The 15,819-nt window shown below is 63.1% G+C and overlaps 2 protein-coding genes across 8 annotated transcripts in view; one reads left to right on the top strand and one right to left on the bottom strand.

The window, feature by feature from the left end:
- The window catches only part of PPFIA4 (protein tyrosine phosphatase, receptor type, f polypeptide (PTPRF), interacting protein (liprin), alpha 4), a 30,241-nt gene extending 18,707 nt beyond the window's left edge, over nt 1–11,534 (top strand). For 3 of the 7 annotated variants that reach the window (XM_014533429.1, XM_014533434.1, XM_014533430.1), the window contains 11 exons: nt 1,126–1,216; nt 1,637–1,718; nt 2,073–2,273; nt 2,849–2,911; nt 3,391–3,417; nt 4,529–4,704; nt 6,436–6,533; nt 6,744–6,919; nt 8,346–8,414; nt 9,126–9,267; nt 9,393–9,451. In XM_014533429.1, the coding sequence (XP_014388915.1) occupies nt 1,126–1,216; nt 1,637–1,718; nt 2,073–2,273; nt 2,849–2,911; nt 3,391–3,417; nt 4,529–4,704; nt 6,436–6,533; nt 6,744–6,919; nt 8,346–8,414; nt 9,126–9,267; nt 9,393–9,451 (1,184 nt within the window). Of the gene's footprint in view, nt 1–1,125; nt 1,217–1,636; nt 1,719–2,072; nt 2,274–2,848; nt 2,912–3,390; nt 3,418–4,528; nt 4,705–6,435; nt 6,534–6,743; nt 6,920–8,345; nt 8,415–9,125; nt 9,268–9,392; nt 9,492–9,652 lie in introns of those variants that run through there. The other 4 variants (XM_014533428.1, XM_014533432.1, XM_014533431.1 and 1 more) reach the window with 4 other exon arrangements.
- A 1,747-nt stretch (nt 11,535–13,281) lies between these two features.
- On the bottom strand, nt 13,282–15,801 carry MYOG (myogenin (myogenic factor 4)). Its single transcript, XM_014533419.1, is given in 4 exon segments — nt 13,282–14,180; nt 14,671–14,752; nt 15,273–15,512; nt 15,514–15,801. Coding segments are annotated over 4 exon segments (564 nt in total). The 5' UTR covers nt 15,634–15,801; the 3' UTR covers nt 13,282–14,058.
- Nucleotides 15,802–15,819: the final 18 nt, after the last annotated feature.

Raw genomic sequence — 15,819 nt, forward strand, 5'->3', positions numbered from 1 at the left:
GAAAAGGTAGCAATGAAGAGACAATTCAGCGACAGTGAGATGCCCGAGGTGCAGTGGGGGCCACGGAGCGGCTTGCTCTGCTGTCAATATCTTGGGTGAATCTAGAGGCAAAGTAGGAGGGGAAGGGGGTCAGACGTGGGTGTGAGAGTCCTGTATGCAGCTGAGTCTGTTCCGAGTGGGTAGGAGGGGTGGGGGAGGGGAAGGTGGGCTTGGACCCTGGGCTGGGTTAGCTCATAAGGGCCTTGCAGAATCAGCTGAAGAGGTTTAGAAGCCCCCAAGGCAGCGAGAGCATTAACCAATTTCATGAAGGGGAACCTGCATGATCAATGAGAAAAGGAACCTTTGAGCCCAATGCATAATTGCATAATTATACCTTCCTGCACCCGGGAAGGTGTGAGTCAGAACCCAGTGAGCTAGGAGGACTGGGAGGGGAGAGCCCTCTACTCCGTGTGGGAGCCTCTGCCCCAGCACAGGGGAGCTGAACGCCGCAGACCAGGTTGCTGCGTCTGATCAGGGCAGGAGGCTTCTGTGTGAAGCCGATTTCCTGTGCTCCTCCCGCCTGCTGGCACCTGAGCCTAGGGCAGCGCCTCCGACTTCTGGACCAGCCACACCAGCTGCCCTCTGTGCCCGCACAGGTGCTGCCCTGCATGCGCTCTGGGGGACGGCCTCCGCTCAGGAGGCCGTGGGTGGAGCAGACAGACTTGTACTTGTTCTCGTGGTGGTTTTGGCGAAGGAGGGCACCCTGAGAGGCGGTCTCCCCGTCCGACCTGGGCCAGGAGAATTCTCTCAGCCTCGTGGCCCATCGGGTCTGGTTCTCCGGGTCTCCTTTGCAGCTTGGTTTGGAGGAGGGACAAGTTCTGGTGAGGATTCTGCTGCTGTTAGTGTCGCACAGTGTGGCTCCATCCCATTGGAAAATACCCGCAGGACCAACGCTCAGGGGGCATCGTCGGGGCTGGGGTGGCCTGGGTGTGGGACGCTGAGCGGAGGCTCCAGGAATGGTGGGTGGTCCCGTCAGGCCCTGGGTTTCATGCACTGAGGAGCTTCCAGCTGGTCTGCTCCCCAGTCCTGGACCCGCCAGGGGGACCAGCAGAGGGTCTGGCTGACCTGCCATTGCTTCCCTTCTAGTTCTAACAGACTCCGAGCTCGGGCTGCAGGAGCCCCTGGTGCCTGCCAAGCTGGGGACCCAGGCAGAGAGGGACCGGCGGCTGAAGAAGAAGTAAGAGCAGCGTCCAGGCTGGCTGCCACCCCCTGCCCGTCCCCTGGCTGCCACCCCTGCCCGTCCCCTGGGCCGCATGGGGCTGAGCTCAGGTGGTCAGAGCCCAGGAGGCCCTTTCTGAACTGAGCTGGCCTGGTTCGTGGGGTCACGCAGAGGCTGGGCACTGGCTGTTAGGGTGGCTCTGGCAGAGCAGACCGAGATGGTCGTGGTCGGGCCGCGTGCACAGTGAGAGCTCTCGCCCTCAGTTTGGAGGGCGTCCCTGCCCCGTGTCTTGGAGTCACTGCTTCAGGCACAGAGCAGGGTGGCAGCCGGGTGGCTGGGGGGGTGAGCAGAGGAGCCCAGCACGGGGTACAGCCGTGTCCCTGGGGCCAGCCCGGGCGGCACAGGAAGGACTGCTGAGTCTGCTCCTCTCCCTGCAAGGCACCAGCTGCTTGAAGACGCCCGCCGAAAGGGACTGCCCTTTGCCCAGTGGGACGGCCCTACCGTGGTCTCCTGGCTAGAGGTACCTAGGCAGAGGGTCTACTCAGGGCCTGGGTGGGGGACTTCTGGGCAGAACTTTCCCAGCATGCTTCTCTCCTGCCAAGTACTCATGGGACCTAGACTTGCCCCGCCCCCATGCCCATCAGCACACAGCAGTTACCTTGTTGGCTAAGGGCGGCAGGCCCCGCTGGTCCCCGGGCAGAGCTGGGAGCCCCTTCCTCCCCCAGGCCCAGAGTTTCCACTGTGAAGGGAGACGCGTTTGATGATGGTCCTCTCCACGTCTGCTCTTCTGAGACCATGGCTGGGCCTGGCCTTTCCCTGGGGGTTGCCCAGCTCTTGGAGAGGCGGCTGAGTGACCCCGTGCCTGTGTCTGCAGCTCTGGGTGGGGATGCCAGCCTGGTACGTGGCAGCTTGCCGTGCCAACGTCAAGAGTGGGGCCATCATGTCGGCCCTGTCGGACACAGAGATCCAGCGGGAGATCGGCATCAGCAACGCCCTGCACCGGCTGAAGCTGCGGCTGGCCATCCAGGAGATGGTGTCGCTGACCAGCCCCTCCGCCCCGCCCACCTCCAGGACTGTGAGCGGCCTCTCCCTCCCCAAGGCCCTTCCCGAGGCCCTGGAGTAGCTCTGCTGAGCCTCCCATGGGTCTTTGGAGACGGGAGCTGTGTCTGCCCCCCACTTCCCATCCCCACACAGGGGTCCACCTGGTCTGCAGGGGGTGATGTTGATTCTGGGGTCCCAGCAGCCCTAGCTTCTGCCTCCCACATACCACCAGGGGCTCCGTCTCCCCCCTGACTCTGCCAGTAGTCCCGGATCTCCAGGCAGCTGGGACTCCGGGGCTCTGTGTGGTCAGATGGCGGTGGCTGAGGGAGTGGGATCTGTGAACAATGTCCCAGGCCTCCAGCCTCTCCGTGGGCCTTCCCTGTGGCTGGGGGCAGCTCTTGTCCACGCTGCAGCATTCATGCTCGCTCACTGAGGAGGCGCTGGGGACACGTCCCAGTGCCAGGCCCTGTGCTCAGCAAGGGACACAGAGCTGGACAGTGAGCGGAGCTGGGCCAGGCTGTGGGAGGACTCAGGGAGGGAGCTTTGTCCTTGTCCTTGGGGGACCCCTGGGACCCACTGCAGGACCAGCTAGGTTTCCTCTCTCTACAGTCCTCCGGGAATGTCTGGGTCACCCATGAAGAGATGGAAACTCTGGCAACATCCACTAAAACAGTGAGTCGGCCCTGGGCCTGGGGTTAGGGCTGATGGCCCAAGGTGGGCGGGGGAAGGTTGTGGGAAGTCAGTCGAGTGTGAGATTAGCCCTGTCATGTGACTGAGCTTGTTCTCAGGTGGAGGTTGGTGGGGAAGGAGAGAGACAGAGCGGTTGGGTGGGGGTGGGGGGCGGAGTCCATTCCACGGTCACAGCTGGCACCAGGCGGGGGGCGAGGGGGGGCGGGGAAGAGAGCTTTGCGCTGCTGTGGGCCTGGACCCGGGGTCCTGCCTGGCGCTGAGGCCTGTGCAAGGACGGGAGGGCCTTGCTGCCCTTTTACCAAAAGCATGGCACCCACACCTGCCTCCTCTCCCAACCTCGCCAACACTTTCCTTGCTCACCCACCAGCCCTGGGTGTGGGCTCCCTCTCGATGGGGCCTGGGGTGCATGCTGCCAGGTTCTTGACTTGGCCATTTCCCCTCACGCTGCACGTTCCTGCTAGGACAGTGAGGAGGGCAGCTGGGCTCAGGTAAGACCCCCTGCCGGACGCAGGGTCCAGGGCACCTGCGAGGACCCTCCCTCCTCGTTCCCCTTTAGCTACTGTCCTGGCTTCTCAGGTTGGCAGGAGAGGAGCCCGCGGGCTGTGCCTGCCTGGTGCCTGTATCCCCCCCCACTCCCCCCCACCCCCATTGGGCTCCCTTCAGGAATGATGAGGTGTAGGTTGGAAGCATCCTGTTCCTCCCTCCGCCCTCTCGGGGGCCTGTGAGCTGAGCAGAGGCCTCTCGTTCGTTCACTTAGTGAGAAATATTCCAGGCTCTGGACACGGGCGTGAACAAGCTGCCCTCTCGGGCTCGTATTCTAGGGAGACAGGCAGTGAACGCAGCCACACCTCTGGACAGCGAGCCGGGCAAGTGAGACCACGGTGGGGCTGCAAGCACGGCCGTCGCACAGGGAAGCCGGTCAGTGCAGATGTCAGCCTGTCCGCAGCAGCGGGGTGCTGAGCCCAGGAAGGCCGGCAGAGCTGGTGTGTGGCTTAAGCACACGGTCGCTGCTGTGCCCAGAGGGTTAGCCAGGCGCTGCCCGGCTCAGTCAGGGCCCGGCCTCCTCCTTCGCTTTCCACATGGAAAATGGCAGCAGCCAGCACCACACTATGAACGAGTCAAAACCACACCCACTTTTGTCAGGTCTGCAAGAAACACAATGTATTTTTGTGTCACAGGATTTTGGTAATTAGCTTACGTGTGCCGTGAGATGAAAAAGGTTGGATATTGCGGTCTTAGAGAAACGCACTTGGTGAATGTAAAAACCGTTAAACCTTTTTTCGAGCGAGGGACACAGAGCTCAGGGGTCCCCTCTGGGTGTGGGGTGCGGAGGAGCAGACCCCCCTGGGTTTCCCTGGCTCTGGCGCCCTCTGCCCTGCAGCCGCCAGCAGGGGTGAGGCTGAGAATCGGAGGCAGCTGCCCCACGGCCCCTACACGCCTGCCCGGGAGCTGCTCTGTCCTCAGTGCAGGGGTTTGTCCCTGATGGGGCCACGTCATTTTGGGACCTAAAAGCTTCATTTAAAACCCCCACCTCCCACCATGCCCACCCCTGGGTGAACTGCTGTGGTCGGCTGCAGCCTGGCACTGCCTTCCTCCCAGACCCTGGCCTATGGGGACATGAGCCACGAGTGGATCGGGAACGAGTGGCTGCCCAGCCTGGGGCTGCCCCAGTACCGCAGCTACTTCATGGAGTGCCTGGTGGACGCGCGCATGCTGGACCACCTCACCAAGAAGGACCTGCGGGTGCACCTGAAGATGGTGGACAGCTTCCACCGGTGAGCAGGCGGCGGCCCTCCCGACAGGGCCCAGCACTGGGCTCCGTCCAATCTCTTCCCGTGGCCCTTCTGGGTGGCAGCAGCTCCTTGCGGAGCTGGACTCTCTCCCCTTCAACCCTAATGACCAAAGTTGTTTCTCTTAACTCCCCTCCTGGGGGTTTCTCCCAGGCGGTTTCGTGCTTGTCACGGGCTGGCTGGTTTCTGTTTGCCCGGAGACGACTCGCCTGGACCCCGGGTGCAGGGCGACTGACCCCTTCCGGCTGGAGGACAGGGCCCCTGGGCCCTTGCCCGGCCATTGTGCCCGTCCCGAGCTTCCAGCCCGAACCCAGGCCTCCCCTCTCTTTGCTGAAAATATCTTCTGTTCAGAGGTGTTTGGAGGTCCCAGATTGGCAGCCGTGGGCGGGATTTGGCCCGCAGATGTGTTTTGTGTGGCCCACATGGTATTTTTAAAATTATGAATTTAGTTGCTAGTTTTTAAGCACTAGGAAATTTTACACAACATTTTGGATGTCTGGATCCTCAAAAATTGAAAGCTCTATCTATCGTCACATTGTAGCATCGACTCCACCAGCCCCCCAGCCCCTCAGCCCCCGCAGCCTGCTCGCCCATTTGCAGTAAATGCCTCCTGGCCCCCGGCGGCATTGGGCTTGCAGAGCAGGGCTGAAAACGGTGTGAGGAAGTCCTTGCTAACACCAGCCCAGACTGTCCAGGTCGCTAGTTCCTGGAAGGGGTGTCTGAGCCGTGAAGTGATTTCCGGGCAGAAAGGCTGGGGCAGCGGAGGGGCGGAGGAGGGAGCTGTCTGCATAATCGAATCTCGCAAAGCAGTGGCCTCAGTGGAGTGGAGACAGTGGGGTTGGCAGGGAGTTTCTCCTCTGCTCCTCAGCTTCGCAGGCGACGACACCAGAGGCCACACGCCAGGGCCGCTCTTTAGGAGGAGCAGTCGCGGCCCGAGGTGGGACGAGCTGCCCCGGGAGGGAGTGAGCTCTCCGTCCCCAGAGGCTGGCACGGGTGCTGCCTCCTGCATGAGGCGGGCGCTCGGAGCGATGGCCTCTGGGGTCCCATCTCACCCCCCGCTCTGGTTCTCCGCGGGTTCGTTGTGGTGGAGCGAGTGCCCCGTGTGCACCTGCTGCAGCGCGAGTGCTTCCGGTCCTTTCTGTGAACTCGTCCCAGGGGGTGAGATCCGGGAGGGAGCTTCCATGCTAACTGGGATCGAGTGGCAGGAAAATTAGACCTGGGTAAGGAGGCTGGGGGTGGGCTGGGTGGTGATGGTCGTATAGTCAGGTGGGCACGGCGGCATTTCAGCAAGGCCGTAAGGCAGCAGAATGGGAGTGCTCCCGGCAGCAGTGCATCCAGTGCAAAGGCCCCGAGGCCTGTGGGCAGCGAGGCGGGTGTCCCTGAGCTCAGACGGTGTGGGAGGACCCGGTAGCATCCACAGGCTTGTGTGAGGAGCCGGGTGAAATGGGAACACAAAAGGGTGTCTTTCCCTGTGACTGGTGGGCAGTCGGGTCTTTGTCACTCAGTCCTGGAGAGGGAGGGCCATGCTGCTTCCATGCTGAGAACTTCATCGTGAGGCCCAACCAGGCTGAGGGAGGACAGGGGACCAGAGAGGGAGGTGGCCTTGGCGGGTTGCGTGCAGGTGGAGCAGAGCGTCTGGGGGCTGTCTGTGCTGGAGGACGTGGGCAGCTGGGCAGGAGCGTGGCCCTGAGGCTGTGGTGGGCTGTGTGCCTGCAGGAGCAGCCTGCAGTACGGCATCATGTGTCTCAAGAGGCTCAATTATGACCGGAAGGAGCTGGAGAGGAGGCGGGAGGAGAGCCAGCACGAGATCAGGGGTAAGGGGGCCACTGGGGCCGCGCAGGTGCGCGCCTGGGTGCAGGGGCCTCACCCCAAAGCTGAGAGGGAAGGAGGAGAGGGGGCGCAGGATGGAGGAGGGAGAGGGGGTGGAGCCGAGGGCAGGGAAGGCTGGGGCTCTGGTCTGGGGGCTCCCCTCTTCCCTGGAAGCCTCTGGACCCCGGGTCCTTCTGCTCTTTTCCTGCCTCTAGATGTGCTGGTCTGGACCAATGAGCAGGTGGTCCACTGGGTCCAGTCCATTGGGCTCCGGGACTACGCAGGGAACCTGCAGGAGAGCGGCGTGCACGGCGCCCTGCTGGCCCTGGACGAGAACTTCGACCACAACACCCTGGCCCTGGTCCTGCAGATCCCCACACAGAACACCCAGGTGGGCGGCACTGGCGTCAGGGGCCCCTGCCTGTGCCTCAGCGTGGGCCGAGGGATACTCGTGAATTACATGTAAATTACATGTCGTTGTCCTGGGAACCCATCCAAGAATGTGCTGACTTCTCTGAGCTGTTTATGTCCGGCCTGTGCCCGTCCTACGGGCAGTGGGGCTGGAAGTGCTGCCTCTGAAAGGCTTCCTCCTGTATTTGTCCTGAACGAGCCGGGCAGCCGGGAGGGAGCCTCTTCCCAGCCTCGAGGGGTGGAAGGTGGGCGCGTTCGCCAGCCTCCACTCTGGTGGTGTCGCGGCTCTGATGTGCTGCCCTGGCCTCGCCTGTCTCCTTGGGGGCGCTGGCAACACAGGGCCAGTGTGTCCACCGGGCTCTGCAGCCACAGTTGAGAGCACAGACCCCCGTTCTCTGAGGAGCGCCTGGATGTCCCCCAGAGGCGGCCTCCTGTGTTTGTCCTCCTCCAACCTGCTCTGCACTCCCCACCCTCAGCCTGGGGGGCTCCAGTCGGAGCGGGTCCTCCCCGCCACGGCCCGCAAGAGTGCCAGGCTGCGGGACGTCCTCCCTCTCCCTCCCGGCCACTGGGAAAGGGTCCCCAGGACCGAGAAGGATGGTCTTTATGGAGCAACATGGGGGCTGTTTTCACCCAGAAATGGGCCGAGTTCTCCGTCTTCCGTTTCCTGTCTCTGTGTCACCGGGTTTTGTGAACGGGATTCACCCATGAACAGGAGCAGGGTCCAGTCCTTCTCACTCTCCTGACCCTTCACGGCTTAGCTGTTGGGGAGGTCGGATCCGGACCAGTAGGAATCCTTCCTTAAAAATGGTTGCTAATATCTGGTGGCATTTTTTAAAACTTGCTTATTTCTGGCATTTCCCAAATCTCCCGAGTTAAACTCCCGGGCCTCGTGGGAGGACCTCTGTGCACCCTTTAGCCCTGGGCCACCAGCCGACGACTGAGCTGCCTCCAAGTGAAGCGTTTGCTGTGGCGTCGTGAACCGTGGCCCTTCACCTGTTCCGGGTGACTCCACCTCCCTCCTGGTCCGTGGCCCTTCACCCTAGATCAGCTACTGCTGCTCACTTATCCCGCCCAGAAAGGCGTGATGTTCACTTGATGCAAAATGTGGGGTTTTCCCCCAGTAGGTGAGGCCTGCCTTCCGTGTGTTCTGTGACCTACTTTTTAAAAAGTCAGTTTCCTAGTTTGCTCTGTAGGAAGGAGCCCGGTTCACAGCTGACTTGTGAGAGGGCCCGGAGGTTTACGCGAAGGGGCAGATCAGTTGGAGGGTTAAGTGCCCTGAAACCGCGTCTGCGTGGACGTGGCCCCTAGGAAACAGGTGGCAGACCGGGCACAGAGCTGACTAACCACAGCCCCCCCCCCCCCCCCCCCCCCCCCCCCCCGCCTCTCCCTCTCCCTGTGGACGCCAGGCCCGCCAGGCGATGGAGAGAGAGTTCAACAACCTCTTGGCCTTGGGCACCGACCGGAAGCTGGATGATGTGAGTGCCCGCCCTGATGGGGCCTTGGGTTTGTCATTGGTGGCTCCTAGCGCCCATCGGGACACCTGACACCCCACCCCCTCACGTTCCTGTCCCCGGCCTTGCCTGCCCCTGCCTGTCAGGTCTGCCTTAGCTCCTTGGCTCCAAACGAGTTACAGACGACCCCAGACCGCTTAAGGGCGGCTTCCCCATCCTCACTCCATCTGCTCTGTGAGCACCCCCGCCCCGAGGCCCCGAGGCCCCTGCTCACACCGCCGGCCTCTGAGACGTCCTGGAGCTTCCTTCCCAGTGGGGCTGAGCCCTCCTTGTGGTATGACCGCGGGGCCTCAGCAGACAGGACACACGCAGGCCGCCAGCACCGACTGCATGGGGTGCCCTGGAGTTTGCTACACACACAGGCACATGCACACATATGTGTAGAACATGTGTGTGGGTTCCAGGCAAGGAGTAGACTGCCAGACACCACTCTCGGGGATCTGATCTCCCCAGTGCCCTGCAGGGGGGCCCTGCTGGGTGTGGGCTGCCACGATGACACAGGAGAAAAACTGGGGGGTCCCGGGGGGCCCCAAGCCCAGGTGAGATGACGGGTGCGTCATGGGCAGATCCCACCAGAGGCCTCCCATCCCCGAGACAGTTCCCATCAAGGAGTCATCCAGGGACCAGCCAAGCGCCCAGGCGGGAGGGGGGTGCATCCCACTGTGTCCCCTGCAGGGGGAGGACAAGGTGTTCCGCCGCGCGCCCTCCTGGAGGAAGCGCTTCCGGCCACGGGACCTCTCCGCAGGCGTGCTCGGCGTGTCCCCGCTGGGGTCCCTGCAGCCTCCACCGGCCCCGCCTAAGAAGGTCACGCCTGAAGGTGAGTGACGCTGTCCGCCCTGGCTGCCTGAGGCTGCACTGACCTGCTGTGGCCGTGGCCTGGCCGCCCCAGCAAGCGCTCGTACTAACAGCCGCCTGTGTGTTCTCGGCTGCCGCCTCTCGCAGCCGGGCCGGCCGGGGCGCAGAGACCGGAGACCTCCACGGTGCGGACCTACACCTGCTGACCCTCCCGGTCTGGCCCTGTGCCCGTGGCCCGTGCTCGGGGTAAGTGGGCCAGCCCAGCCGCACGGCCTTCGCCCCTCCTCGCCCTCCCGGCTGGCCCGTGCGCTCTGCTGCATCTGCTTGGTGCTCTGCTTGCTGGGGTGCCCTGCCACCCGGCCTCCACTCGAGGCACTGTCTACTGCTGACGCCCCCCTCTCTCTCAGCGCACTCCCACTATCTCTACGGACACATGCTCTCTGCCTTCCGGGACTAGCCACGGCCCCCAGGGCTCCACAGGCTTGGCCGCTGGACCCCTCCTGCTCGACCCCTTCCTCCAGGCTCCCAGGCTCTTCAGTGACTCTCCAGCCGCCCTGGGTCTCCGAATACATGCATCCACCCCTGGGCCGTCCACCACCCCAGGCCCCGCGTGTCCTTTGTCATCTCTGATGTGGCTGCGCCTCCTGGAGTCGCGCAGCCCCGGGTGGGCTGTGACTCCACCTCCCTCCTGGTCCTGGCCTGGCCTGGACTCGACCTCCAGGGGAGACCAGGGCACCGACGCGGGCTGGGCGACCTGCCAAGAAAAGGGCACTTCACCCTCTGCGTGTGGGCTATCTGGCCTCTGGTCCCTGTCCCTGTCCTGGCTCTGCCCAGTGGCCTGACTGCCATGGTTTCTGCTCCGGGACCCCCTGCGGGGCTGGGCAGCAGCAGGCCTGTCCTGGGTGAGGCTGGGGAGGAGGTCCCAGGCCTGGCCTAAGCTGAATCCCAAATGTGAATTTGAGAAGAACCTGGGAGAAATGGGCCCCTGAGCTTTGGGCCGAGGGTCCAGGTGTGGAAACAGCCCCCCATTCAGTGAGGCACAGGCTGGCCAGTGGAGGAGACCAGAGGCTGTGGTGGCCTCACCCAAAGGGCAGTGGGATGCCGCCCGTCCCGCGTGGGGTAGAGCTGCTGGGGGGAGGGGGATGGTGTGGGGGAGGGTCGGGGCCTGCGGCCTTAGCTCTGGGCAGGACAGAGATCACCCCACACCCCAGGCACTGCCAGCCCTGCTCCGCACCCTGTCCCTCGGCCCCTCAGCCCCCTGCAGGAATCCCAGCCCCATAGCGCGCCCATGGTGGAGTGGGTGTGCCCTGCCTCAGCTCCGGCTTGGGGAGGAGGGAGGCTGAGGCTGCCTCCCCTTCTCTCCTGGGAAGAGCTTGATGCTTCCCCTAAGGGAGTCGTCCCCGCCCAGGTCATCGAATGTGGGTGAAGGCCGCCCTCCACCCCTTGCTCAGGGCTCCCTGGGTGTGCAGGGACTGCCTCCTCTAGAAATTCCTACCAAGTGGGCAGCGTTCCCCAGCAGCATGGCATTCCCAGGAAATCCTCTTCCTCACCCATTCCTCACCCCCCTTGGTGCTGGAAGTGCTGGGGACCCAAGTTCAGGATGTGGGTGGAACCCAGGCTTCATCCAAGCGAGAGCAGAGGCAGGTGTGTGGAGGCCACACTCCCGGCAGGTGGCTGAGCAGCTGGACTGGGGTCTGAGTGAGGCTGCGCTAGTGAGGCAGTGCAGGCTCAGCCCTTGGCGACGTCTCGGAGGTGAGGTCTCCATGCTGGGGTGGGGGCTCCCCTCGCGCCCTGCCCTCCCTGGCATCAGCCACTGCGGAGATGAGGGCGGGGAGAGAAAGCCCTGTGCTTGGGTGATGGACCTGAAGGTCGTGGAGAAACCCCAGGCTCTGGTTGGTGGGGTGGGGACCACAAGGCCGTGTGATGGTCAGGGGACCCGATGAGCTGGTACGAGGGCGCGGCCGCAGCCGTCCTCCACTTCGTCCTCCATGCGGTTGTGTCGTGAGGCAGCAGCTGGGGGACCTGGGTCCCTTCGGGGCATCGTGGAGTGTTTCAGGGCAGTGATGGAGGAGAGGCCAGTGGGGGATGAGGCTGCTGTCTGCTGATCAGGGGAGGCTGTTTCTCAGTTAGTGCATTTGCAGAGTCCCGAGGCCTGAGCCCTCACAGTTTCCTGTCAGGTCCCTGCTCAGCACTGTGCTAGCTCTGCATCCGGAGGGGGTGCGTGGGTGCGTGTGCGTGTGCGTGTGCGTGTGCGCCCCACCAATAAACCTGATTTTACGACAGCGTAAACATGGCTCTGGTCCTTTTCTAACTTGGAGCTCACCTGCATGTCCGTCCTCCGGGCCGAGGGCTGCCCTTGGGGAAGCAGTTCCTTGGAGAGCTGAGGGCGGTAGCTTCTGCTCCACATACCCCGGGCCTGAGAGGGCGGTTTGGGCTGCTCGTGCCCAGGGGTGGGGAGGGAGGGCAGCCTGGCTGCTGGCCATACCCCTTGTCAGCCATGATCTCCTCCAGCCTGATTCCCCAAAGCCTGATTACACAACATTTGATTAACCCAGTTTGATTTCTTGTAGGCGCTTCCACTGGAGACTGGGACTTAGGCTAATTTCCCTAAAGAACTCCCCTCATTATTCATTCATCCTTCTCTGGAATGTAATTGTGAAGGCTGTGCTCTTGTTAATGTCGGAAAGTCCCTGGGCTTCGCGATAAGGGTGAGGCTGGCAGAGCGGTCGTCACTGTGCAGTGCCGGCTGCATCCTCCATGGTGGGAAGCCAGGCAGGCCATGGCCACACCCGACCACGGAGGGAACTACCAACCCTGACCATCGCTGTGGACTGTTCCTCTCACCAGCGTATGAATATGAACTTCAGCTCCCAAATGACATGATAACTACAGAGGAATAAACTTAAAAATATATCCAGCAGCCCCAGAGCCCCCCAGGTCCTGAACAGAGACGGAAGCCCTTGGCCAGCCCCAGCCCCAGCCCCAGCCAGGGGGCACCTGAAGGCAGTGGGCAGTGTCCCCGGGAGCCTGGAGGGTGCCGGGCAGAGGAAATGGGCCTGAGCAGCCCTCCTGTCCAAGGCCAGTGAGTCAGGGAGGGACCCAGGTGTTCCCTGCACCCTTCCCAGGGGGTGGGAGGAAACACCAGGATGCAAAGGCAGAGGGAAACCCCACATGTGGTTGGCCCAACCTGTGATTCCCACCAGGCCCGGCCCTCGCCCTCACCCTCGCCTGGGGCCTGAGCCTGCCTGCCTCCTCCTCCTCTTTCTTATGCGGTTTCTGGGCACACCCTGGGGGGCTGCATGTGGGGCCCTGTCTCCAGGAGCAAGTCTGGAGGGCTGAGCCCTCGGGCACCAGCGCCTGCTCAGCACCTGGGGTCCCTCTCTTCAGGGCCCCAGAGAACTGAGTCGGGCTGGAGGGGACCCCACACAGAGTCCTGACTTCTGTCATGATTCTGAAACTTATAATTTGCAATAAATCAGACGAACAGCCTGAAGCAGTTGGAATTAATAAAGTTTTTAGTGGATGTTCATGGTCCAGGGAAACTCTAGCTCCCGATGCCTCCCCCGTTGACCCTCGTGTCACGTGTCCAGTCCTTGTTCCCCCTCAGGAAGCCAGACTGAAAGCAGCAGCTCAGCGTCCCTTCCTGTGGTGGTTCTTGGGGAGCCCCCGTGCGCTTCCCCCACTGCTGAGTCTCCATCCTCTGGGCTGCAGGCCAGGCCACAGCCCCCTCTTCCCGGATGATGGATGGTGGAAGGGTGCAGTGGGATTCCATCATCTCCCACTTCCCTACGGGCTCCTGGTAATGCCACACCAGAGGAGAGGCAGGGATTAGGGAGGGAAACCCACAGATTCCAGCTGCACCCCTACCCGCGGGCTGTGGGCTGGGCGCCAGGCCTGTCCTCAGTTCATTGGAGGACCTGGCGGGATGGTAGTGAGTGCACGGTGTCATGAATTAGAGGGTGACAGGCCTCAGCAGGGGGCTGGCGTGTCTTCCCTGGCCTGTGGACCGACCTGGCTTCCAGGGGTCCCAGGGCCTGGTGACCACCAGCAATGGGAGCTCATGCCCGATCCTGGGCGTGTCTGGACTGAGGGGCGCAGGAGCGGCAGGCACCCCTCTGTCTACATCATCACGGACATCTAGCAACCAGTGTTTATTCATTTTTTAAAAAAGGAAATCCAAATAAGTTAGCAAAAAAAATTACAAAACAATAGCAAAACCACACAATGCTTAGTTATCAAAGGAAGTCACCCCAAGAGCCCCGCCCCCCATCCCGTACCTGGCAACTTTGCACAGGACACCTTGGTCAGATGGCAGCTTCACAAACAACACACAAAACAAACAACATAAAACCTGGGGGTTCCCAGTGTTCACGGCAGAAGCTTGGGCCCTGGGGACTGGGGGACAGGGCACCTCTCCCTGCTCCCGAGTCAGGGCAGGCCCAGCCCAGCCGCTGCCTCAGGAAGAGCAGACGGAGGTGCACCGTGTGTCCGGGTCAGGACACTCTGTCGCTCAGACTGGATTTGGGGGGAGGGGTGGAGCGGAAGGCTGAGTTATACTCGAAGGGAAGCTCCTGAGTTTGCCCCTGAGCGGGGCACCCGCGGGCGCTCTGGTCCCCTGCTCTGTCTCCCTGGACCCGGATGGCCCTGGGAGCTCTGAGCAGTCAGCCAAGAGAGAGCGCCCACTCCCTCTCTGGATGGTGGCTTAACCTTCGACAGGCGAGGAGGGGGGCAGGCTGGCTTCGGTGGCCTCCGTGCCCCAGTGGCGGCATCTGTGGCCAGCCTGTGGGCCCCTGGCCGCCGGCCGCAGACCACCTCAGTTGGGCAGGGTTTCATCCGGGAAGGCCACAGAGACGTCCTCCATGGTGATGCTGTCCACGATGGAGGTGAGCGAGTGCAGGTTGTGGGCGTCGGCAGGGTCCGCTGGGAGCAGATGGTCTGTGGGGAGAAGGTGGGCGGGGGTCACCTGGCGACAGGCGTCTCCAGCTCAGGAGTGCTACTGCCCTTCCCAGTGGCACGCGTGGGACAGGTGCCTCCTCCCAACTCCGCTCCTGGGGCTGGGCTGGGCTTGGAAGCAGCTATTCCGACTGCCCTGGGAGTTGGAGCCTGGGTGGTGTGTCCTGGGAGACGGCCCTGCCCTTGCTGGCATTAGGCAGCACGGACTCGGGACTCCCAGGGACCCCTGGGGTAGGGACAGTCTCCTCCCTGTGGAGAAGGTCAGCCACTGGCCACCAGGCACAGGGCAGGAGCTGCAGGAGGCCCAGCTCTAGCTGGCCAAGGCTTGTCCACCCCTGGGGCCCTGGGTTCAGCAGGTCCCCGCGGAGGCCGAGGGGAGAAGCCGGGGCAGGGAATAAGGGAAGAGGGGCGACCTGGGCTGGACACAGGCTGAGGGATTTGAGCCAAGCTGACCAGGTCCCACCTCACTTACCCCCTGGGTTGGGGCCGAACTCCAGGGCGCTGCCCCACTCTGGACTGCAGGAGGCGCTGTGGGAGCTGCATTCACTGGGTACCTGCTAGACACCGAGGCCCAAGGTCAGGCCCAGCGGTCTCTGTGGTGCCCTCTGTCCAGTCCCCAGGGCAGAAGCTCCTGTGCCCAGGCTACCCCTCCAGCCCAGGTCATCCCCTCCACTGGGAGCATCACAACTCACCCCTTCCCTGCCCCCGCCTGGCCACAGAGCCCCAGCTTCCAGGCCTTTCCTGGCTTCCATCTGGGGTGGACACCAGCTTAAAGGGGTGCCTGGTTTTCCTGACCCTGAGATCAGGGTGTCCGGCCCAGCCAGGGCCTCTCTATGCAAGTGCCGGGGTTCCGGGTGGGGTGGTGGGGGTGGAGCTGTCCATCCCCAGGCACTGACCCGGTTGACTCGGGACTTGTTCCTTGACCCTCCTCCGGACCCCTGCCCCCCACCCCCATCTCTGCTTGTCCTGCTGCCTGTCCTATCTGGAAAGGACACGGGACACAGGGATGGCTGGGCGCCCAGCTCTGACCGAGGACTGTCCCCGAGCCCACGGGCAGGTGGGGCAGCCACTTACCCCCGCCGGGGGGCCGCCCCGTGGGCAGCGCAGCCCGCGCTCCTCCTGGCGGAGGGAGCTGAGCAGGGCCTGCAGGCGCTCGATGTACTGGATGGCGCTCCGCAGGATCTCCACCTTGGGCAGCCGCTGGTTGGGGTTCAGCAGGGTGCTCCGCTTCAGGGCCTCGAAGGCCTCGTTCACCTTCTTGAGCCGGCGTTTCTCCCTCAGCGTGGCCGCCCGCCGCCGGTCCACGGACACGGACTAGCTCAGTCCGCTCGTAGCCCGGCGGCTCGAAGCCCTGGAGGTGGACGGGCAGGTAGTTTTCCCCGTCGTAGAAGTGGGGCTCCTGGTAGAAGTAGGGGGGTGTCTCATACAGCTCCATGGGGTCGGAAGAGGCTCGTTCCTGCCACTGGCCCCCAAGCTCCTGCAGCCCCTCACGCCAACTGCTGGGTGCCATTTAAACCCTTCCCGCTGGCATGGAACCAGAGATAAATATAGCCAACGCCACGGAAACCTGAGCCCCCTCTAAGCTGTTGCTGCACATCAAGACGTTCACAGTGGATTAAAC

This window comes from Myotis brandtii, unplaced genomic scaffold, assembly GCF_000412655.1.
Source record: "Myotis brandtii unplaced genomic scaffold, ASM41265v1 scaffold975, whole genome shotgun sequence".
NCBI lineage: Eukaryota > Metazoa > Chordata > Mammalia > Chiroptera > Vespertilionidae > Myotis > Myotis brandtii.